The 23,148-nt window shown below is 40.6% G+C and overlaps 2 protein-coding genes across 2 annotated transcripts in view; one reads left to right on the forward strand and one right to left on the reverse strand.

Moving 5' to 3' along the window:
* The window catches only part of tmtops2b (teleost multiple tissue opsin 2b), a 50,903-nt gene extending 46,213 nt beyond the window's left edge, over window positions 1-4,690 (reverse strand). Inside the window, exon 1 of the mRNA XM_080478448.1 lies at window positions 3,845-4,690. Coding sequence (XP_080334574.1) covers window positions 3,845-4,211 — 367 coding nt within the window. The 5' untranslated portion in view covers window positions 4,212-4,690. The remainder of the gene's footprint in view (window positions 1-3,844) is intronic.
* A 14,103-nt stretch (window positions 4,691-18,793) lies between these two features.
* Window positions 18,794-23,148, forward strand: part of uxs1 (UDP-glucuronate decarboxylase 1) — a 59,920-nt gene continuing 55,565 nt past the window's right edge. The window contains exon 1 of the mRNA XM_080479048.1: window positions 18,794-19,595. Within this exon, the coding sequence (XP_080335174.1) occupies window positions 19,508-19,595 (88 nt within the window). The 5' untranslated portion in view covers window positions 18,794-19,507. The remainder of the gene's footprint in view (window positions 19,596-23,148) is intronic.

The raw sequence follows: 23,148 nt of genomic DNA on the forward strand, positions 1-23,148 counted from the left end.
GAACCACACAAGAAAAAATAATAAACAAAGTGAGCAATCAAGACATGCAAGAGCCCTTTGAAAGGGGAAATAAATGCTTATTGGTTTGATTTTAATAGTTATAATAGATGAGTTATAAGCCACACATTTGGTTGGTATTAATGTTTCATAAAACAATTATATACTTGTATAATTTTTTTCAATGGTTTGAATATAAGAATGTTTTTGTGCTTTAGATTTTTATGTGAGATCTCACATGTAACATGTATGGAAGCCACTTTTTCTTTAACTGTGCCTCATGTAATTCCCTTTATTGAAGTAAACAACTTGAAAGTATAAAAAGTGGCCCTGTCTCATCACTTTTATTGGCCAGTAAGCCTTTAATTTAAAACAAAGCCTTGTAACTTGATGTTCCTACATCACTCGCCGTGCTTTCAATAGCTTAAACACTTAAGGTCACAAGGCGGTTCCGCACTGACTAATCCAGTTTCCTCCCACAGTCCGATAAAAATGCATTTGCGGTTAATTGGTGACTAAGATGCTGTTAGATGTGATTGTTTGTCTCTCTGCGTTTGTGCTGGGATGGCCTGCTTTCACCCAGTTTGCAGGGATCACTTCCAGCCCCTTCCAACCCTGAGTGATGTGGAGTACAGGATAGATGGATGGACTGCAAGACTCAGTCACAACTTAGGTTGTTTTTATATGTTTGCCTCTTCACAGCATAGCGTGTTTTATCTGTAGTACAACAGAGGTCGTTTTGCTAGTTTCAGATTAAATCAGCTGCAATTTAACCATCTGGCAGAACATCTGGCTGCTTCAACAGCAGATGTTCTTGCACACATCTGTGCATCCATTGGTCTTAAGGTGACATATGATGTAGAGCTATCTGGAGATGACACCAAGAGCTAATGCCACTTCTTCAACTCGTTTGGGAGTCAATGGTTTCTTATGAGAGCAAACTTGTACACACACACAGACGAGCGGTTCATAACTTTGTCTGCTCATCACACAAAGATATTTGCCAGGAAGTCATCAGGGTTTGTAGCTTGCAGCTGTCTGTACAAGTGTGTACTCAGGATTTATCAAACGCCTGCAGCAGAGTTTCTATGAATCCTATACAGGTCAGTGCTTGCTGACATGTGACAGCAGCTGACGCTGTTTTCTTTTTTCTCTTTTTTCTTAATTTCTGACAAAAAATACAGGAAGGGTCAGCAGATAATGCAAAGATTTTTCTTTATATCCACGAATGTGAGTGGCCACAACGTTTTTCATTACAAAGCAGATTTCCCCTGGTTCCGAGCTCCCGCTGCCAGTTTCAATTCTGTTTCATTAATTCCCTCTCAGGATATGTGCAAGGTGAGAGCGCAACTCAGATTGGAACTGCAGGTGCAACTAATCTGAATTCGGCTTGCTCCTTTGCCTCGCAAAGCAACCTTATATCTGGATATGTTGATGTTAAAATTACGAAAGGATTTTGTATGTTTTACCGGGTCACGCCACATATTGAGAGCAATATGTTGTTTTTCTTATTTGATTTTTAGACTGACAGTACACAAATTGTACAAAAATATAATTAAGAGAACAGATTTCGTGACCACTCAGAATATACTCCGGAGAAATGTTTCTGTTCATTGTCTCTTCTCCGTTCCCACCAGGGAAATGAAATGTCTGCCCTTGCATGAGCTCTGGGAAATCTATAGGCTATCTGATTTTATACACTCATCGGCTATTGATCTTCAGGGCAAAGATTAAAACTATGGAGGAAACAAGAGAACCCATCCTGCAACAATCAATGAGTAATTTCTTCTTATCTTATACTTTCAGAGGTCAGTTCACCCAATCTGTTACACTATCGCACCATCTTCTGGTGTTTGAATTGCACTTTAAAACCACTGGAAAAATGGTACTCTGACTTCCTAAGTGATCTCTCTGTTTGTGTAAAAATACAAGCGCCACTATTTATTTCCATGTTTGTCGCATACAAGAGTTCATTCGTAAAAGGAATAGTGTTTTTCCACATTGCGATCTTAATCACAGGCCAACCTATCGTACTGTAATCTGTTCTGTGTCTGCCTGTGTCTGTGTCTGTGTCTGTGTCTGTGTCTGTGTCTGTGTCTGTGTGTGTGTGTGTGTGTGTGTGTGTGTGTGTGTGTGTGTGTGTGTGTGTGTGTGTGTGTGTGTGTGTGTGTGTGTGTGTGTGTGTGTGTGTGTGTGTGTGTGTGTGTGTGTGTGTGTGTGTGTGTGTGTGTGTGTGTGTCTGTGTGTGCGTGGGGGGTGTGTGTGCTTGTAAGAGACAGATAAATGCATCGGCCTTGATTATTGCAGATTAACAAGAATCTCGAATATATCTTCTTAAGGGGAATGCCACCTTTGGACATCTGGTTCAGCACGTTGGCATTGGTGTGTCAGGTTTAAGTGGATATTTGCATTTTAAATCAACAGGATAGAAAATATGCACTGTCTCCCATTATGAGGACAAAGCAAATTATTGTTCAACGTTTGTTGATGGATTGTTTTTCAGTATTAGGCATCTCATTTCTATGAATGTCTCACCCTCAACTGCATTTCCAAAGTTTGTGTGAGTGTTTCAAAACTTGTCCTCGTTGGATCAAATCTTTGAAGCTTTTCTGTACATTTGCTCTATAACACTTAGTATGAACTTCTAATAAGTCACTTAGAAGTTTATATTTACAGCACATATTGCATATAACGAAGTGCACCAAACATAAAATAGAAAAAGCACATTGAAACGAGGATTTTCACAAAAAGTGAAGTTGAATAAAACTATGATGTTGAATGCAGAATCAACGGTGCAGTTACATTCCAGACTTTGAATAAAGTGTTAATGTCCTTGTGAGGACATGGAAGTTTATATTCCCTACCTGATGTAGGTAGAGCGTCATTAATCTTCTAGTTACACATAAAAGGGCACCGCTGAGCCATTTGCGAGTGAGAAGGACACTGAGGTTGTATAAATGGCACTTGTACACCCTGTTCTTTTTCCTTTTCCTTAACAAGACGATATTTCTGACTCCAGAAACTTATTGGAGTCAAAAATAAGGAAGATGCACAGGAAGGACTTCACAGATATTCCCTACAATTATAAAACAAATCCAAAGTCACTCAAGATATATTGGAATGTATTTCCTTATTTCCTATAAATTGAGTCTGAATGGCGACATAAATACATTTGTCTTGTCTTGAATGAGAAAGTGTTGATTGCACTTGAAATAACTCAGATAGAGTCCCATGCTTTGTCCATATCCTGTCTACAAGCATGTGATTAGACATTGTGTGATGATTACAGTGGACTATATTCCGAATTGTGCAAACATGAATGTACTAAATGTGTTCATGACACATCAGACTGTCGTTTTGCCTCACAAATCAATTATATTCATATTAGTGCAACAACTGCCGCTCTGTCAAAAACGCTTCATCATTCCACATTTGAAACTTTTATTTCTGTCCGTGACCTCAATAAAGCCATTACTCTTATGATGTAAAGAGGGATTTTCATGCAATAATAATAAATCCAACTGCCTACTGCGGTGTCGATGGGTTAGAGATGGGGATTTAGATCATGATGCAACTAAGTAGAGTTATAGTTGTAGGATACGGTGAGAGCTTTATCATCCTGATCCTCGGGTTGAGTTTGATATCAGTAATATTGCAAAGAAAGCAAAAGCTCCGCCCTGCCCATCATCTGGAAAGAGCCTGCCCCCCCTCCCACCCCCCCACCCCCCCAATTAAAAACAATTAGGTTATAAAATTACATTTTTCCACTTTAAAACGTTGCACCGACTATTTTTATTAAAAAAAATGTTAATGCACAGATGAAAAAGCATGAGGGAGCAGCGCTTACCGAAGCAGGAGTTAATGAAGCCGTACCAGCTGCAGCCGCTGCGCCCCAGCAGCCACTTTCCGCGGATGCTGGACGCGAAGCTGAGCGTCGTGCCGAACAGACACACCAGCATGTCGCTGACGCTGATGTTGAGCAGCATCATGTTCACCGGGGTCCGCAGCTTTTTGAATTTGCAAAACAAGAGCAGGACGACGAAGTTGTTGAGGAAGCCAAAAGTCATGATGAAGCCCAGCACCACGGACAGCACTACGAAGCCCGTCGGGGAGAGCTTGGCCGAGCCCGCCGGGGTGTCCACCAGCTCCCGGTCATCGCTCAGGTTGAAGCTGTAATTGGTACCAGCCTGACCGGAAAACATCCTGCAGTCCATTCATCTGAGTTTATGTATTCTTCACTCGGTGGGTGTGATCACATCGCTCAGCTGGAAAGTTTAAATATTCACCAGCTTCCTTCCCAAGTCCGTCTCCGCGCGTCCTTTCTCCGTGCGCGTCATAGTGTGATCAAAAACGCACATTCCTCCACTCCCTCCGCTGATCTGGACACTTTTCGATCTCCTAAAGCGACCCTAGAAAACTGTCATTAGTGAGAGAAAAGCATTTTTCTCTTTTTCTTTTTTAACCACCGAGCGCCACCTGTTACCTTAACGCATCTTCTCCCTCTCCTACACGTGTGAGACGCGCCGCTTCTAACGCTCTTCTAATGTTTGATCAGACTGGCTCATTCGCTTAAATAATCCCAGTTTGAAAATGACTCGAACCTTCCGCATTTGGCGTGGACGACCGATACTTTCCGATGCATTGTAATCCGCGCTCACAGCAAAGACTCCAGCAAGGTGGACGGTGGTCTGCCAAGCGCGCAAAGCTCCAGCGGGGATTTTGACAAGACGAGTGTTGCGTCACGAGACGCAGGAATGTAAGGGGCCAAGTGTGGGTTGGTTGGGTCCGTGTGTGTGCGTGTGTGTGTGTGTGTGTGTGCATGTGTGTGTGTGTGTGTGGGTGGGGGGGGGGGGGGGGGGGGGGGGGGGGGTTAAAGTGACCTACTGGGACTTGTGTCACTGCCGGGACAAAAAAAATAAAAAAGCGAGGCCACCATTATAATAATTAACAGTTATGCAATTGTGCATTTTATTCTAAAGGGATTTTTTTTCATTTTGAATGCAAATCTCAAAGTGCTCCAGCTCAATTTTCATGTATGGGAGCAGTGAGAAATAGAAGCAAGCGTGTCTATTATCTTAAAAGCAACAACTTTAGCACAGTCTGTGGAGTATCCGGTACTTAGAGATTGTAGGCTTTAATAAAGAGAAATACTTCCAGGAGGGCTTTTGAAGCTGGTTAGGGAGGCATTCCACAGGCAAGGAGCAGCAGAGCAGAAAGACCCATCCAGCATGCATGGTGCAGGATTATGTTCTGGTGGGTGGAGACAACTGAAGATAGAGGAAAAATGCTTTCTGGTGAAGGCATGTTTGAGGTACTAAGACTAGGTTAAGGTTAGAGTTTTGATTAGGAAGGCAAACTAGTATGTTTGAAGAAATGAATACGACTCAAATGTAACTCAGTGCATTGCCTGGCAGAAGGCCCGGCGACGTGTCAGAGTGTGTGTTTGGATGTATACAACCCTGTTGTTGGAGCTGAACTCGCTCACATTATAGGTACTTGTTGTGCTCGTTAAACAAAAGAATTAGATAGATTGTTGTGCAGTAAAGAGTTGTTATCAGGTTAAACTAAAGGCAGGTTTCTGCGCAGTTGTATTCAGATTAATGCCAGAATGTATTGTGATTTTCACAATATATGTGTTCAACTTCACCTTGATCACATTTCTTATTTCTTAATATTAAAAACCTAGCAATCTCACATTTTGATGGCAATAGACATAAAATCCCTGTGCCTGAACGTCCCTTTACATGTTTTTTTGGTGCGTGATGGAACACTTTGAGCTGACAAATCTTGTATTGAAAAAGGGGCTGTTAGTTTTCAGTCGCTTTCATTGTGAAACAGCTTAGAAAGACACACCTCAAGTGGCGTTTGAATGATTTGTACCAAGTCTGTTATTTACAACGTACGCAGCACGGGTATTCAAAGAATAAAAAGAAGAGATGTTGGTGTCACTGGCGAGACTGAAGAAGAGGATGGGATAGTCTTCAACATCTGCTTGCACCAAAAAGTAAATTAATGCCGGGTGCTCTGCTAAATCAACCAAGAAACTTTAATTCATAAGATGAACAAAACAGACTGTAGGCATTCTCTCTACAAGTGGTGTAGTAACTCAACCAACTCAACCAGGAGGACTGTGTGGCAATGTGTTTACAATTGCTGCTTGTTGGCGTCATCATTCACACAGTTTGTTGATAACGTTCTCCACTGTTCCTGTGTGGTTGATAACAACCTCCAGTGTACATGTATGTTGCTGATAAAGCCATAGAACTGGGCCCTACTTTCTCATATGTATGGGATTGATAAGAACCAGGAACCACCATTCTGTTATTGTTAGAACCAAATGCATTTCGCCTCTCTTTCAGCTCAGTCCCACACCTACTGACACGTCTTAAAGGAACAGAGGACCAGCAAACACTTCCTGAAGGAAGCTACCCAGACATGTTTCTCAAAGAACTGTGATGAAAGAGGCATATGATGCAGATAACTCAGTTTCCCATCATGCCCAGCTTCCTCCAACACCATTAAGAGGGAGAATAATTCAAAGCTGTCATGTGGGCCCATTCAGAGCAGCACATTGTGTAGAGCAGGGGTGTCAAACATAAGATCTGTGGGTAAAAAACCGCCTGCAAACCACCAAGCAAAGTGTATAAAATTCAAAGGAAACTAATTTTTCTTTTTTTTAAACAAATTTCATAAGAGTCGTGGACACAACACAGACCCAAGCTGAAATATCTGTGATACTGTGATCAGAGACAGTTGCTCCGTTGCACTCAAACTAACCTCAAAGCCATGCTGTCAGGGTGAGTTTGTAAAATCATGCATAATGGATCAGCTTCAGGAGAATTTCCTCTTGAGATTTCACTGTTTTACACACAAGAATGTTTCATTAAAATTGTCTTGATGTTGAGATTGTAGACATTTTCTGTAGTAATTGTTTGGTTTTGGAAAATTATAAACATTTTCATCCTCTCTGGACCAATCAACATGGATGTGTTAGGTACCCTGGTATAAAGCCAGAGTCACACAAATATTCGATTTCTGTTATTCCCAGACAGCGTTTATGCCTATTTCCTTCAGGTAGAGACGCTCAGTCATAATCTGCCCTGCTGGTCGTGAAAGGGAAGTTTTGGTCGCACTCATTATAATCAAAGTTTCTCATCCCTGTTTAGACACACATATTTCTCATATTTGAAATGTCAAAGTTTGAGGCTTAATACATTCCTACTGTCAAGTGGAAAACGTATCAACAAAGTTAAATTTTCCCATGTTTTCTTATCCCAGTGGGAGGTATATAATGATCAGCTCCCTCTGTGAGATGACTATCATGCTCCTTTGATTTCCTGGCAAAAAATCCCATGATGCCTTTCTCACAGTAAGAATTGTTAATGTGCTGTTCATGTAAATCCACCAAAACGTGACATGTAGCATGACTTTCTGTTGACTCTCTGATCACCGTGCACATTTACTGAATGCATCCATGTGTGAATCATCTTCAGCCGAAGGAATGTAAATAACCACGGTTGTAGCAACCCTCTGTTACTTTGGCAAACTGTGAAATATGATCTTAGAACAATCACATTTTCATCTGTGTTATTTTGAAATGAATCAGAGTACAACTGAAGTGGTGTGTTCACATCACTACAGCGCATGAGAAATGTTGCTCCCCCTCAAGGAGCTGTGTGTTTTTTTTTAAAAAAGAAGGCCCATAATTAAAGACATCTGCTCCCATATTTTACACCCTCTAACCTCATCTCCTCTGGAAAAGTGTTTCCATGTTTATTTTTTTTCCCGTGGCTTTCACCTTTGTCCTTATCAAGAATTAAACATATTGTCACGTCGTTTTAATTCCTCAAAACATTAAACCCTGTTGATTCTACCGAGTCTCAAAACACCCCACGCTTTCAATTGTTTCTTTGATGAGCTGTGCCATTTAATTTAAAGAGATTGTTTGAGAAACTGCACAACGTGGGGTCTTGGCAGCTGGAAATGCTCCTGTGAGACACATGATGATGAATATCCTTACATGTCCTTACATCGCACAACCGGTCGAATCACCCATGGAGGGAGACTGACAGGAAGTTTTTTTTTTTTAATGTTTGCTTGATGCTCTCTGTTTGGTAAATAATGGAAAGGAGTTTGAATGAAAGCCCAAAATTTTACAAATGATTATCTGTAGTCAATCCCTCTACTAATTAGGAAAGCCTTTAGCTGGTATGGCCTGTCGTACCAAATCATTTTACAGTCATTTCTTTTACTTCAGGCGTTCATAATGATCCATGCAGGCGCGAAGACAAATAACCCTCTCTTCATTACAAGACTCACAGACAAACAGCAAATGTTTCAATCAGTCAAAATACTGTAAAAAAGGCATCTTGATAAAAACACATTGTACAGACAAAGCCCGTTCAAATGGCTTGAACCCATTTATTAATTCCTTCTGGGATTATTGGACTTGCTCTGACTTTCCTCCATTCTGATTCTTTAAGCTTTTCATCAAACCACAAGACCACAAATTACAAGACAGAAGCTCGATGCTGGTGGTTTCCATATCAGTCCTCGTTATTAACAGCTGTCAGATGGCCCATTACCAAACACCACCCTTGACAGATGGGGTGTGCTGGAAATCATCTCAGAGGGATTTTACCAGCCAATGATATAACCACATTAAACATGTAAAAATGGGAGAGGAAAAAAAAGGTGAGGAATGATATGACGTCAAGAGTTTGCATGAAGGACTGTGACATGAAAAATTGTGTTTCTTCGTTCAGCATCCAATTTGTATCCAGCTGTTTATGCTCATTAATCACTGAATGTGCAATCATAAAATGTTTTCTTTTTATCTATTTCAGCGCCATATAACAATCTTCAGATGTAAAATAACAATTGTAGAAATGATTATATAAAAAAAGATCTATTTCGAAACTACACTTTATTCTTTGATTACTTAATTCTGAAATCTAATTCTGCCGGATCCCCTGGTTCTTCATATATATTACATTTTGAGAGACTAAAGTCCCAGACATGAAACTGGGAAGGTGTGTGTGTGTGTGTGTGTGTGTGTGTGTGTGTGTGTGGGGGGTGGGGTCTGCCAGATTAAAAACTTGTAGATGACAGCTTCTTGCCAAGAGATTATGATCTCAATATCTCAACAAATGGATTAGCGGGATTGAGGAAAATGGGTGTTCATTTACATTCTTGTTCCCACCAGGTGTGCTCCGTATATTATATCAATATTTGCACATCATCAGTCGATCTCACTGTAAATTGGAGGGATATACAGTTGTTTGTTTGGAGACCCAATCACCATCTGATGCATCCCCAGCCAACTGTAAGTTGAAAGTGGCTGAGTGTTTGCACAGTATGTTGTCTGACTTTACATTTATTATTTATTACTGAGCAGTGACAACCACTTTTATGAATGCATGATGGCTTCAGATGAGAGAATAAAAATACATTTCCATTATGACGACATCAGCCTGCTGTTTGGAGCCAGACAATGAATCAATAACGTCCAAAAATGTCAAAAATATTCAATTATAATGTCAGTTATCTGAAGGTTTATTATCTGCAGGTGTATTCAAAAGTATGGAAAGTAAACTGTTCATATTCCACAATCAGTATTATAAAACTGAAATGTTCTAAATGATAATTTTTTTTTTTTATAACTGGGGCATACAGATTAAAAAAAATTTTAAAAGCCTATTTCTTATTATAATATGTGATTCCAGTTTCAAAGCCCTTTGACCTGTCCAGGTGTACCCTGCCCTCGCCCACACTGCGCTGGGATCGGCTCCAGCGCCCCTCGACCCTGAACAGGAGAATCAGGATAGAAGATGGATAGATGGATGGATGGAGTTTCAAAATAAAGTGACTATTTATGCAGACGTCTAAATCCCTTGCATGTATTGACCAGCTTACTACCACTTTGGCTGCTGGCCTGCAGTATGTTGTCGTAACATTGCTGGCAGTCGTGTCCCAAATCCACATTTTGTTGTGTCCATATGTGACCCATATATTAGATTTTTATGATGAAAATCACAAATGTGATTCTTTTTTTCTAATCAGATTGAGGCCACTTTCATATGCTGTCCTAAATCAGATGAATGGATGAGGTTTTTTTTATCAGTTTTTTTGTTAGTGAAAAATCAAGTGAAATTTCATCCTACAATTGTTTCATCCTCCAATCGTATTTAAATATCTTCAGCCATTTTTTTGTTCAAGTTATATAATATTTCTTTCTTACATCATCCATTGTGAACAGTCTACGGCCATAAAGTCACAGAACAAGCTGTGTTCATGTAAGTATAATACTTTTCTTGTTGTAAAGGGAAGGTAGAGCTCAACCAAACCCACAACACACACGAGATGAAGGCAACCAGGGTTTGCATGAGATCATATCAGCGCCAGGGGCAAAACATATACAAAACATATACAAAACATATACATGGCAGTACGTTATCAACCTGAAGCTGATAAAGATCACCTTGATCTACTTTTCGCCCCACTGAACTTTTGTCAGCGAGTGTACGAAAAGAGAAAGCTGTAGAAATCCTCCTTTGCCATGGCTCCTGAGCCACACACCAGACGTCCAGGCGTCTGGTTCAGGAAGGACCTTCAACAAACCACATGGAACTTTTCTGACATTTTGAAAACATGATTTGAGAACAGGATTTCACCTCAGTAGGCGGAATGAAGCACAAATGAACTCCTGGCGGTTTACATCGACACATGACTTCACGTTTGCCGTCTTCCTCGAATGGAAAACAAAGAAAATAAAGGTTCTTCACATCATCATCAACAAACTGAACCAACTTTAAGTCCATGACCTCAGTATGTCCCTTGAGATGGACTTCTGCTCTCCGGCACCCTGCTGTGCTTTAAACCTGAATACTTCAGCCACTCGAGGTCTTAATAAAAGATCTACTGAGACACAATTGACCTCAACTTTGCCTTATTTATGATAATGATGGCTATATCAGTATTAATCAATTCTAACATTACCAGCCCAATAAATAAGATTTGATTGATTTTTAACAAAAATGACCATTTTTATGAGAGTACTGTAAAATCTAATCTAATCGTTTCTTGCTCTGAGGTTATTTAGGAGCCTAGATATGGCCAATTGCAATAGGAAATAAAGGGTAATTATCTGGAAGACTGCCTGTGAGCTAATAAAAGCAAATATCAATATGGATCATATGAGCAGTTATGGGAACAGAATCAAATCAGCGACCTCCTCTTCTTGGTTTGTCATTCAGTCGGTGAAGTGTAACATATATTTCTAACGGGACATAGCTGTGTTTGTATTCATTCCATGTTGCAATCCAAACATACGGATCATATAATACCCTTATAGATCGCGGTTATAGACCTGAAAGCAACATGATGGGAATTTCAAGAAAATGGAAAAAAATATATATATATATATATATATATATTTATTTCGGTGAGTTCAGTACATTTATATCCCTTCTTCTTACTCTGGATGAAATCACTGAATATTTTGTGTCATGCCTTGGGGCTGTTGTGGCTCAGGTGGTACTGTGGGTCATTTAGTGTGTCCTTGGGCAAGACACTAAAGCTCCCGGTTGCTCCCTGTGGAGAGTGAACCTCTTGCACGATGGCTCTGTCACCACTGGTGTGTGAATGGGACTGACAGCATGTATGCTTGGAGAGTGTCGGGGTAAAAATGCTCTATATGTCTACAATCCATGGTTCCTGACCTTCTTCTATCTTGAGGGATCCAAATTTGTACCATTGTAAAGTTCGTCGACCCTACCACATCCTGTACATTTAAAACAAACACACACCTCATAACACAGTACATGGAAAATACAGTTTCTTTGCTCTATTCTGTAACAACGTTCGTTTGGGTTTACATTCCGTCTCGTGGTGTTCGGTGGTCTGGTGCAGCTTCAGGTTTCATGGTTTCAAACCTTCATTCTGCTTCACTGAAGCCATCTTCTGCGTTTCCATTTCATCTTTCTCTTCACCCTGATATAACACTACTTTTTTTTTTTTTTTTGCAAGCATACCTTTGTGTATATTAAACTTCTAAATTATTAAAGATGTTTTTAAATAAATGATACATTTTTAATGTAAACACTCAGACTGAATAGTTTTTTGACATAAGTGAAAAAAGGCTGACTCATCTATTTTTAAGACAGTGAAAAATGTCCCCCTCCCACACACACACACACACACACACAAGCTTAACATTATGGTATTCATAGGCAGACCTAGAAGGTGTGGGAGGAGTGATTGCAACAGCAAGTTGAGCTTTCTATATGACAGACTCTGCCGTCACGTTTTTATTCATACTCACGGAGAGCAGTCTTGGAAGTTTTCATATTGTTTTTTTTTTTTACTTGCAGTGGCGTGATCAACAGAAATTCAAGACAGCTGGAATGCAGAACTTCTAATGACTCAATCTATCTTTTTGTACTTGGCTCAAGAAAGAGTTCTGTGTGTTTCATTCTGTTCCATGTTGGGATGTTAGAGGTGAAATCTTTGAGACACATAGATTTATTATTACTACATTCCCCAAATCTGTGTCTGAACACAAACCTTCTGACATTTTGCTTCACCTCATGACTCAGATTTTGTTCCTCTACATATTGTCAACTGGGAGACCTTTTTTAGAAACGCTTTTACCCCAGGTGGTCTCCACTGGTGTGGACAAACTTCTGAATAATCATTTGGAGACAAAAGAACCTACCACGGGATATGAACACTTATAACGATGAGGCTGCATTAGTGTTAAGGTGCTTTGTGGAAACAATCTCCTCAGACTTCTATCATCATATCCATCCTCTCAGGCTCACTCTGCTGTGCCACTGAATGGAGAAGCAAGAAATGACAAACTATTGCCTTCTACAGTTTCTTCGTAATCACAAACCAGAAATATTCCCGCTGCCTTTCAGATGAACGCGTTTTAAAGCACTTTGTTGGTCAGTTGGTTTTTTTTGCGTTCACATCAGCTGCCTGTGACTCAACAGAAAGTGGTGTGAGGCCTGCGGAGAAGACACAGGCTGTGGTGTGAGGTTGAAGTAGTTGCCTTGTTGCCGTGATCGCTCAAAAATACTTTTGTTTCTGCTGAAGTGTGTGTGTGCGTGCGATCGATCGTGCGCGCGCGTGTGTGTGTGTGTGTGTGTGTGTGTGTGTGTGTGTGTGTGTGTGTGTGTGTGTGTGTGTGTTCCTGAAGTAATTGGTGGATGTTTGTGTGTGTCTGCCTCCTTTCCCCTGTTTAACGGCCTGTGTCTGACCCTGCGCACTATCAGCGTGCTTTGCTTCGCATCGTCACCAGTTGCAGCTCCACTTCTGGGCTCTTCTGGTTTGACGCAGACTTCGGGATTTAATCTGGACTTTGTGCGAGAGACAAGTCCAGCTATAGAATTATAGAACTCTTTTCACCCACTACACCAAGGGTGTCAAACCCACCAGCTAAATCCAGTACACCAGATCCCGTCTGCAGGTTGTTATTGCAAATTCCAAAATAGTGACGTTAATAAAAGCAACTTCAATTTCTACTTTGTCCACCGTGAGTCACACAGTTTTCGTAAGATTAGCACAAATAACACAAAGCTGATCAGTCGAGCTGAACAGCCACTTGCAGCAAGTTGTTGCAGTGGCATCATATCCAGTCGGGTTAAAACTAAACCAAACTAAACCAAACCAAATAATCTTATGCCATCATTTTACCGTTAGAGCGATATGTGGCCGTGCAACTAAGATGAGTTTGACTTTACGTGGTATTGACTGAATGTCAGCGTTCACAAACCTTCACTTATGCTTATCAGCCCTCCTTCTTTATGTAACCTTAAGTTCGAGTTGAAGGTCTTACACTAGAAATGCTTTTCAGTCGACTTTATATGGCGTGATTGATTCTTTTTCCTTTTCTTTATCTAACCTCTTCTGGTCACTCAGCCTACTCAAGGTTGCTCACTTTCCACTGAGTAAAGGCTGCTTCCATTTGAGCGCTTCAGTTCCGCGTTACAGTCTTACTAATTACCTCCGTAGAGGAGGTTATAAAATCACCCATGTTTGTTTATTTGTCTGTCTGTTAACAAGATATCTAATAAACTAAAGAGCTGACCGTCATGAAAATTGGTACACATGTGCAGTTTGATTAAAGGAAGAAGCCATTAAATATTGGTGGCCATCCAGATCAAAAATAATTGTTACAAATATTAATTTTGCTATATACTGTTACATGCTTAGGCACTTTAAATGACAAGTGCATTGTGGGAAATGGAGTCGTAGCATGTTTTGGTTTTTGGAAGTGTACTTTGTTGTTGTCCTGTTGCGCAGGTGTGTGTGAAATAACCGGTGTTAGTCCAGTGTGTGCTAAAAGAGGAATAAATGGCCACAATTCTGTACCACCAGCGTCTTTAATGTCTCCCTCCATCAACCCCGCAAACCACCTTCTCCTCTTCCTCCATCAACTCCACATCAGAATTGACCTGACAGACAGCTTTTGTTACCAGCAGACATGAGCCACCAGTTCGTAAGTGAAACTCCATAATGAGCCAGGCTTCTCAGCTACACTTCAGATGATAACCTGGAAGAAGGGAAGAATATTGTCTTATCTTGTGTTCTTTAGAATTATGAAATAAAGTCATTGGATCGCCAAACTAAAAAAATGAATAAAGGCAGTTGATGTGGATGTGGAATATGTGTCATTTCCCTGTGTTCACTTTGACCCTTGGTGAAAGTCAGAAATCTGTGATTGCTCTTGTTACAAGCGCTGTGCTAAGGATATCATGAGCTTAAGTATAATGTACATTATCAAGGTATCTTAAGTGTCATATTGTTACTATTAAAACACTCAGAGTTCCCCAGTCACAATAAACAAGACTGTGACTCACACTCACATTCACACCTACAACCAATTTAGAATATCCAATTTACTATAAATGCTAATTTTTGCATACCCGCATACTCCACACAGATACTCCCCCACACTCCATTGTCAGAGTTACAGAGTTAACCACTCCACCGCCGTGCTTTCCCTCGTTCCATCATTTCTAGCTTTAAACTATAAAGTGCTGCAAATTGCATGCTTTTTCAACTCCAAAGTATAACCTTCAAGAAACAGCATGAAAATTAAATGTCACTATTTTGATGTAATTTTTTCAGTGGCTGTTTCAATATTCATTCTGATGACAGGCTTGTATGTATGAGCACTGTGCACTGTGACTTATCCTGACATGCTGGACATGTCGCTCAGCGAGACAAAAAGTCCTTAGAGGCTGCAGTGCAGCGTCCAGACTGCAGAATCGCTGAAGGAATGCAGGGAAGATAAATGGATAAAGCCCATATCTGTAGCAATTATGTGGACTTACATTCTTTTGCAGTCACATAAATTTGATCTATTGGACCCACAAAAACATGTCGTCAGATCGATATTTATTTTATGCTGCACGGGGATTTTACTCTTAGGGAGTCTGACTCAAGTATAAATTGAAAAAAAAAAAAGATATACATTTAAAATTCAGTTGGATATATAACAAAAATAGATAAATGTCTTGCAGTACAGGAACAATAACCCACCCCCAAAAAACTACATTTTTATGGCAAAACTGGTCGGGGCATAATGTGTATAGTCCTAGGATAAATGAGATCTTCTCAGTCTAAATTGTGCCAATAATAAATACTCATATGAAAATGTACCAAAATCAAAAGCACTAGTTTGGAAAATCACAGTTGATGAAAATACTGTTGCAGGTTTTGAGAACCTGTATGAGATAAAAACATCTAGACAAACTGATCACTGGAGGATTCTGCAGTACTTGCTGAACATTAATGCATCATTGATGTTGTGTATGATAGCACTGCATGGAGCTCAAACCACTTTAATTGGAAAAAAATGTTGAAATAAACAATAAATAAAATAAACACTAAATATTGAAAGTCTCCACTTGTCTTTATTTTCACTGCCTTGCCATTCTGATTTTTGCAGATAAATATATGATTTATCTAAGCAAAATTTGAGTTTGTTTGTAGGGTACAATTAGTCACTATCTCAAGTTAACCCAACAGTCATGGCAAGTTTTATCTGCAACCTTGACTTTTCACATAATTGGTTCACACAACAGCTCACATCAATAACGACCTTGTCTTTGTGTTATGCTATGAAGTTTCTCTCTCTCTGATGCACTTTCTCCTCTCTGTCTCTGCCTGCAGGTGTCTTTGGCTTTGGAGATAACAGTTTCCAGTCTGTACTTCCGGTTCCCATCAGACTGAACCCGGTTGTTCTAGATGATGTTCTATTGATGCTGCATTGTTTTGATGAGCTAATATTTCTGATCTGCATCCACCAAGCTCTATTTCTTTGAATGTTTTAGACTGATAATGGTGTATTAAATTGTAAACGTCCAATTCAGTGAGAGGTCAAAATCATAAACTATGTACATTGGAAGCATCACAGCGAACTAGGTGAGGGCAGGATACAGGAGACCCCCCCCACACACACACACACTCTCTCTCTCTCTCGGCCTTCTTCACGCTGCAGAGAAATGTTACCCAGTTCTGTCATGGTTCCGGGAGGGCAGACCCAAGATGCAGAACACACAAGACAACATTTGACAGATTTGAAGGGGAAAAATAAAAAGTTTATTGAACAGGGGGATCCTTCAGCTCCCAGTCAACCAACGCTGGGAAGCTTCTTCACGGCGCAGGATGGGAGAGGATGGCGAGGACCGGGAGTCCGCAGGGAAACAGGAAATGCTGCAAAAGCGAGGGTGGGGAACAGCCGAAGATTAACAAAAATCCAAAGGTACAAAACCCAGTATCAATTAGTCTGGGCTCAATGCTATAACTTGCGAGCTCTGGGATCATCACTAGGCACAAACTCTGAAGCACACTAGACCAACCGATTACCCTCGCAGGAGTACAGACTGGCGACGACCACTGGCAGCTCCAGGCTGTTAAGAGCGGGGCCGCTGATGAGCCACAGGTGAAAAGAGTTATCCTCCCACACGGCCGCGCCTGCTCTGCTGTCCAAATGCGAGGGGGAGGAAGGAACACCACACACAGAACAGCCAGACCACACCCACCAAAACAAACAGAACACAAAACATAAAACTGCCAGGGCCGGACCCACCGAATCCTGACAAGTTCAGATTTTTTTACTCACAAGTGACTCTTATCCGACCTGTTTTGTGGCCGTGTCAAAGCTCCAATACCAATGTTTTCACACCAGACCCAGGCCTTGATCATATGTGGTACCAATTTGGATATTTTTCTACATGTGACTGCTTCGTCATTGATGTGTGACTAACGTCACGGATAAGCGCTGGAAGAAGCGGCTCCGCTGAACTGTTAAAAGCTGTGCTCTTTTTACCTTATTCTCCTTCTTTCCTGATTCATTTTTTCTATATTTGGTGGGTTGGTATTTAACAGCCGCTAGAAAACCGATATAAACGTGATGACCTGTGTTGCCAGATATGGTGAGTATCCCCCATTGAGGAACCAAACTGTCTTACCTTTCAACTTAGTTCATTTCATGCATTTGTGCGTTTATGGCGTGTTCATTATCACACATATAACAGTTTTATGGTTTTAACATGATTTAACAGATTTGGGCTGTTTTTTATTGAGGTGTGTGGGGTTTACGTTGTTTGAGCTGGAAACAGTGAGTCCTCCGCGCACGTTCACACGGCAGTCTGATAGAGGTCGCGTTTAAAATGTAATGCGAATGATCGGGCAAAAAAATCGGATCCCAGCAAAAAAATCAGAATTGAGCATCAAGACCTGCAGTGTGAACAAGGCCTTAGTGTCACTAATAAACTTCACATGCATGTAGGACCTTGTAGGACCGGGGTATTCGCTTCCAGGCCTCGAGGGCGGGTGTCCTGTATGGTTCAGGGCTCTCCCAGTTGCAACACACCTGAATGCAATGAGGGGCTCGTTATTGGGCTTGTTTACCTGCCTGATTGTAGTCAGACAGACATAAATGTGGTTTACTTTTCACTCTACTGCGAGTAAGTACATTGGTCTCTCCTGTCCCTGATGGACATTTACACCTCTTGATGCCTGAGGGACAGCTCACAATCCTGGTTTTCACCTTTTTGACCTGTTGACAATGACACACCTGTAGCACCTCCTACAGGTGTATATAGCAAAGAAGAGCAGACACAAAAAGTATATTTGCCTGAGCTGTCATCACCCTAAATTCTCAAAATTACTTGATTCACATACATTCAGGAGCTCACAAAAATATATTCATATTGCATACTTTTTGTTTGTTACAGTTTGTTCATTTGCACCATGAGAAGAACATGGTTCAATTCCCTTGTATATTGCATAATGATACCAAAGGTCATCTATTCTATTCTATTCTATTCTAAATATTATATCTGTTGAATTGATTTAACCCTTTAACAGATATAATTTACACTAACTGAGAGAATAAAAAAGTTTAAACGGTGAAACTTGGTGGTGTGAATTAACAGGTTTCTTTCTTGAAAAACACAGAACTCGTTAAAATATAACACAACTCGATTTGTCTTGGTAAAGTGATATTTTAATAGCTAGAAGATTCCAGATGAAATTTGGTGTGCCTGCCTCTTTTTTGATCTCAGCATCTCCCTGGCAACAGATGCTGATCTCCTCTAATCTCCTGTCAGCTCTTCTTTGGTGCCTTTGCCATCCGCTTTGAAGGAATCTTTTTGATAAACAGCAGGAAAATAATTATACACGAAAACAGCCGCAGGGATAGTAATCCTTGCGCCTTGGCACTAAGGCAGGCCCAAGAATTATATTGAAATAAAAGCCGTATTGTTTAACTCAAAGTGACGTCACACAGTCGCAGGGAAACTCAGACTGCTCAATCGAGTACCGACAGATCGCTCGTCAGTGTTCCTTCCTCGGCCCAACTCCGACATGTGTACAGTTTTCACCCTTAAACTGAGCGGACACTTTATTCTTTCGGCACCCAGGTAGCTATAAATGCCAGGCTCGATTCTCGGCTGTTGTGATTCATTTATTTATTCGTAGTGACATCTACAAATGCCGCTATCAGCTTAGCAACTTGCTAGCCAGGCGGAGCTCGCGCGAAGCTAACGGCTAGCCGTCTGAGTTGACATATGTTACCGGGACGATAGTTTGTTTTCACAACACGCACGTCCATGAAACAGAGTGCCGGGGTGCAGCGGGCACGGCGCTGGTCGTTGTTTTAGGGCAGGCGACGAATGGCGCTGGAACATGAGCGTTGCGTTGAGCGTTAGTACACGGTGTCGCCTGCCACCTGAGACCGTCTGGTACCTGCGTGTCCGCCGCTAGCCACGTAACCCGCTCCCCCGTCCTGTCCTGTCGACGTAGCAGAGCCCGTCGCGGCTCCTCTGTTAACATTTAACATGAATTAATGGTGCCAAGTTGCTGCCAGCCCGCGTAATTATCCGAGACTACTCCAAGAGCAAACTCCACGGTGGAAATGAGCGATTGTGGGTCAAAATGCGGTAGCTGGACTTGAACGTCATTCGGTTCCTGGTCCAGTCGCATTGAGCTGGAGATGAAGCGGGTCGTCTGGATGATATCAAGCTTAAACAGAAGAATGATGAAGCTCCTCTTTGCCCTCGCTTTGGTCGCCTACATTGCATGTAAGTACATTGATTTGTGTGTGTTTTTGTATATTTCACTGGAAGCAACAATTGTAAAAACAGCTGCAGTTTTATTTGTTTATTCTCAATGAAGAAGCTCAACACACCCTGTTCAGTTGTATAAAACACTGGAGGCACCTCAATAACACACTATATGTAAAATACAGTTCATTTTTTTCTGAAGATGAACCACTTGGTTTTAATTTCAAACTTGCATTCACCAGTTTTTCACCTCAAAAGATGCCTTCAGCTTGAATATTGTCTAATTATATCATTCCTCTCAAACCATATGCTATCCAACCTCTTTGGTACCCCTTCTTTTCCCTTTAGGGCCCGTTTATACCTGGCAACAACATGCATTTGGGTTGATCAGAGCCCTGGCACAGACTGTTTACAATTGTCCATATCATACGTTTTGGGCTAACCACTTGAATACGGATTGCGTCACTTCTTCGAAATGGCACGACATGCAATTATTAGATATCCTCTGCCCGGGCCCCTATAAGGCCCCGTGACTCCGCAGGACCCCCAGGCACAGGGCATCGACGTTCTTTCCCAAAATTTCTTTGCAAAGTTAAAAAAAAACCTTATAACTAAAAAAGACTTTCTCTTAAACAAGACTGCTCAGTGCAAAACGCACTGATAACGTTTACATATTAGTTATGACATATTTTCCTGCAGTGCCACTGTAACAGAATGCATTCGCGATGCGCGACTGTCCACACTACAAAGCCTCTGTGGTCAAATGTGTCGCTGACCACCTCGTGAAGTGGTTTGAGTGAAAGTACGTTCGTGCCTGTTCACTGTTCTCTTTGAGGCTTGCCACTTGTGATCGGATTAGCCAAAAACATATGTCAACACCAGGTGTAAACAGAGCTTTAGGCATATTCATATTCATCTTCCTCTTTTGCATTTTCTTCTCATGCTGCCTTCTTTGTTAGCTTACCTTTGTGTAAACTACAGGCAGGATATTCACATTCAACCTGATGAAATCCTGAATGTATTTAAATATTCTTTTGAGACAATACACTTTGTGTTAAATTCAATAGTTTTGTGACATAAATTGGGTAAATGTTGACTAATCTATTTAAAAAAAATAATACGTCGTTATACTCCTTAATATTAAAAAGGTTTTGCGACCCCCTATGAATCTTGAGTGCACCTGTGCGGGGGTCACTTCTTAATGCGGTAAATACTCATCAAATCTCTTTGAAAATGACCTGCCCATTCTGAGAAGATCCTGATTGGTGCACTTAGGAGATAGTATAGATGCAATCCTTTTGATATGATAAAATAAGGCCTTGACACTGATCGATTTTACTTGTTCTTGGCTTGTTCCCAAGTCTGTTTAGCTCCACTGGGGCTGCACTTGTAATAATGAGCTTAATGGTAACGTCTGCCACAGAAGCACAATGTGCTTACACGGGGGGCTGAGCCTCAAAGCAACTCAATGGAAAATATAAACTAAAGGAAGAGCAGTGAGGAAGCTCTGCCCGAAACATCTGAAATTGAGTATTCGGAATACTGTCCATTTATATTGTCCGATGAATTAATATTGTATAGTCTCTCAAAGTCATGCATTAGCAGGCTCGTTAATTTTCTGCCAGCTGTCCTTTTTGGCTTTTGATGTTTTTTTTCTTTTGGCCTGGATAATGAGTTTGAATTGTTTACATATTTGGAGAATAATTGTCTGCTCCTCCATTACGTAGGCTGCTCTGCAGGGTTTGCCATTGATCAGATGCTGCAAAATCTGCTCCTTTTATGTGAACACGCACTGATCACGATGGGAGATTCTTGGGTTGGATTACTGAGTTGATAACCAGCTTCGTAGTAACGCTTTGTCAATCCAGATAACAGAGAGATATCCTGGGTTATGTTAATCCTGCTTTGTAGTACAGAAATTGCTTAAACACAAAGACCCTCAGAACTTTCAGCTGAAAATTTTTTTTTCTTGTTGTTTTCCCTGCCTCACTGTCTTTGTACCTTAAGGAGCATTTGTTAATTTATTCCATTGCTAAGTTTCCATGTTGTAAATTCATTTTCTACATTCAAGTCGCCTTCTTCAGAGTGACTTTAAAAAAATCTTCACGTTAGGACGTTTGACTTTGGATAGCTTGCTACAACAAACGGGTGTGCCAGCTCATATTTCTACAGTATTTATTTTATTCACGTTACCATTCAAAGCAAGCAGCCATCAGACTCGTTGACCTTGTTTTTCACTTCCTCAATTTAAATTGTCCTTAAAGTTGTTGTTATTTCTATGTGTCTAAGTTCAGTCAGTTATATTAATTGGGTTGGGCTACATATGTTACACAAGTATTTCCTTGTCCCTTCATGAGGTTAGATAAGCAAAGTTCAAGTCCTTTGAAAATGTGGTGCATTGTGTAATCATATTATCAGTATTGATATCCTACATTTACATTTCAGGTCAAAAGTTTGCAGACCAGAAACAGATTTCCTAGTTACAGTCCTGCCATTACCTCACTTCCCGGATCGTCAGATCAGCTGATGTTACTGATGTAGCTGGAGCCAATCAAGTGTTTTCAAGAAGGTTGATTTGTGACTTAGCAGTTCATTACTACAGTCATTTTTTTAAAGAAAATATATCAAGTCTCTATGAATATTACTTCATTGCTACTTTACTACGATTGAACACAAAACTAAATGTTTCTCAGTATTTTTTTTTACGTGATGGCAATTACATCCATATCCCTGTGATTCTGTCAAGTTTCATGCAATCAGGCTTAACTGAGTCCTTTGTTTTGCATCCTCGAGATGCAGTTTGAAGCTTTTTACCAGCTTCAATATTTGTGTATCTAATCAGTGTATCTTTGTGTTAAAAATCAGAAGTTATTAGACATTATCAGATGTTTATTTGATGTGACATTAAAATGTTGATGCCTGTATGTATGTATTATTATAAGAGTCGGATGCAATGTGAAATTGAAGAAATGTGAATATGTAGACGTACATAAGAGGTTGTTGAAACAAGAAAAGATTCATATATTTTACAAACACATTGTGCAACCCTGCCAAACAACTCTCTCATTGTATGCATTCGAGCAGACTGCAGCTACTCTGCATAAATGCTGCAACTCATTCTACTTATCTGTATTAAAACAGTAGGATTAAACATTAATGTCATATCTCCATCGCCACCGTGACGTCACTCAGTCATTCTGGTTTGAGTGGCACTCTTTTATATTGATATAATTGCACAGTGCACTGCTTTGCTGCATGTGGTTTAATACCACATGACTGGAGAATTAAAACCACCAACTGTTTATCTCCAGGCGGTTGTCTTCAAATATTTAACGCAGGGTGTTGCGATGCTCATCTGTTTACATTAACATGATGGACCAAGGTTCAAAACAATCACTGCTGCACTGCTGTAGGCGTTTCTCTATTGGAAGTGAAATAACAAGGTAAATCTATGCAATTTTTATTGAGCAAATTGCTAAATTTATTGTTTGACATATAGTGACTGGAGTGTTACAAGACAAGGGACTCGCATCCTTATTGGTATCACAGTGTCATCTACTCTAAATAAGAT

Source organism: Lipophrys pholis (assembly GCF_963383615.2).
Source record: "Lipophrys pholis genome assembly, chromosome: 13".
NCBI classification, from domain to species: Eukaryota; Metazoa; Chordata; class Actinopteri; order Blenniiformes; family Blenniidae; genus Lipophrys; species Lipophrys pholis.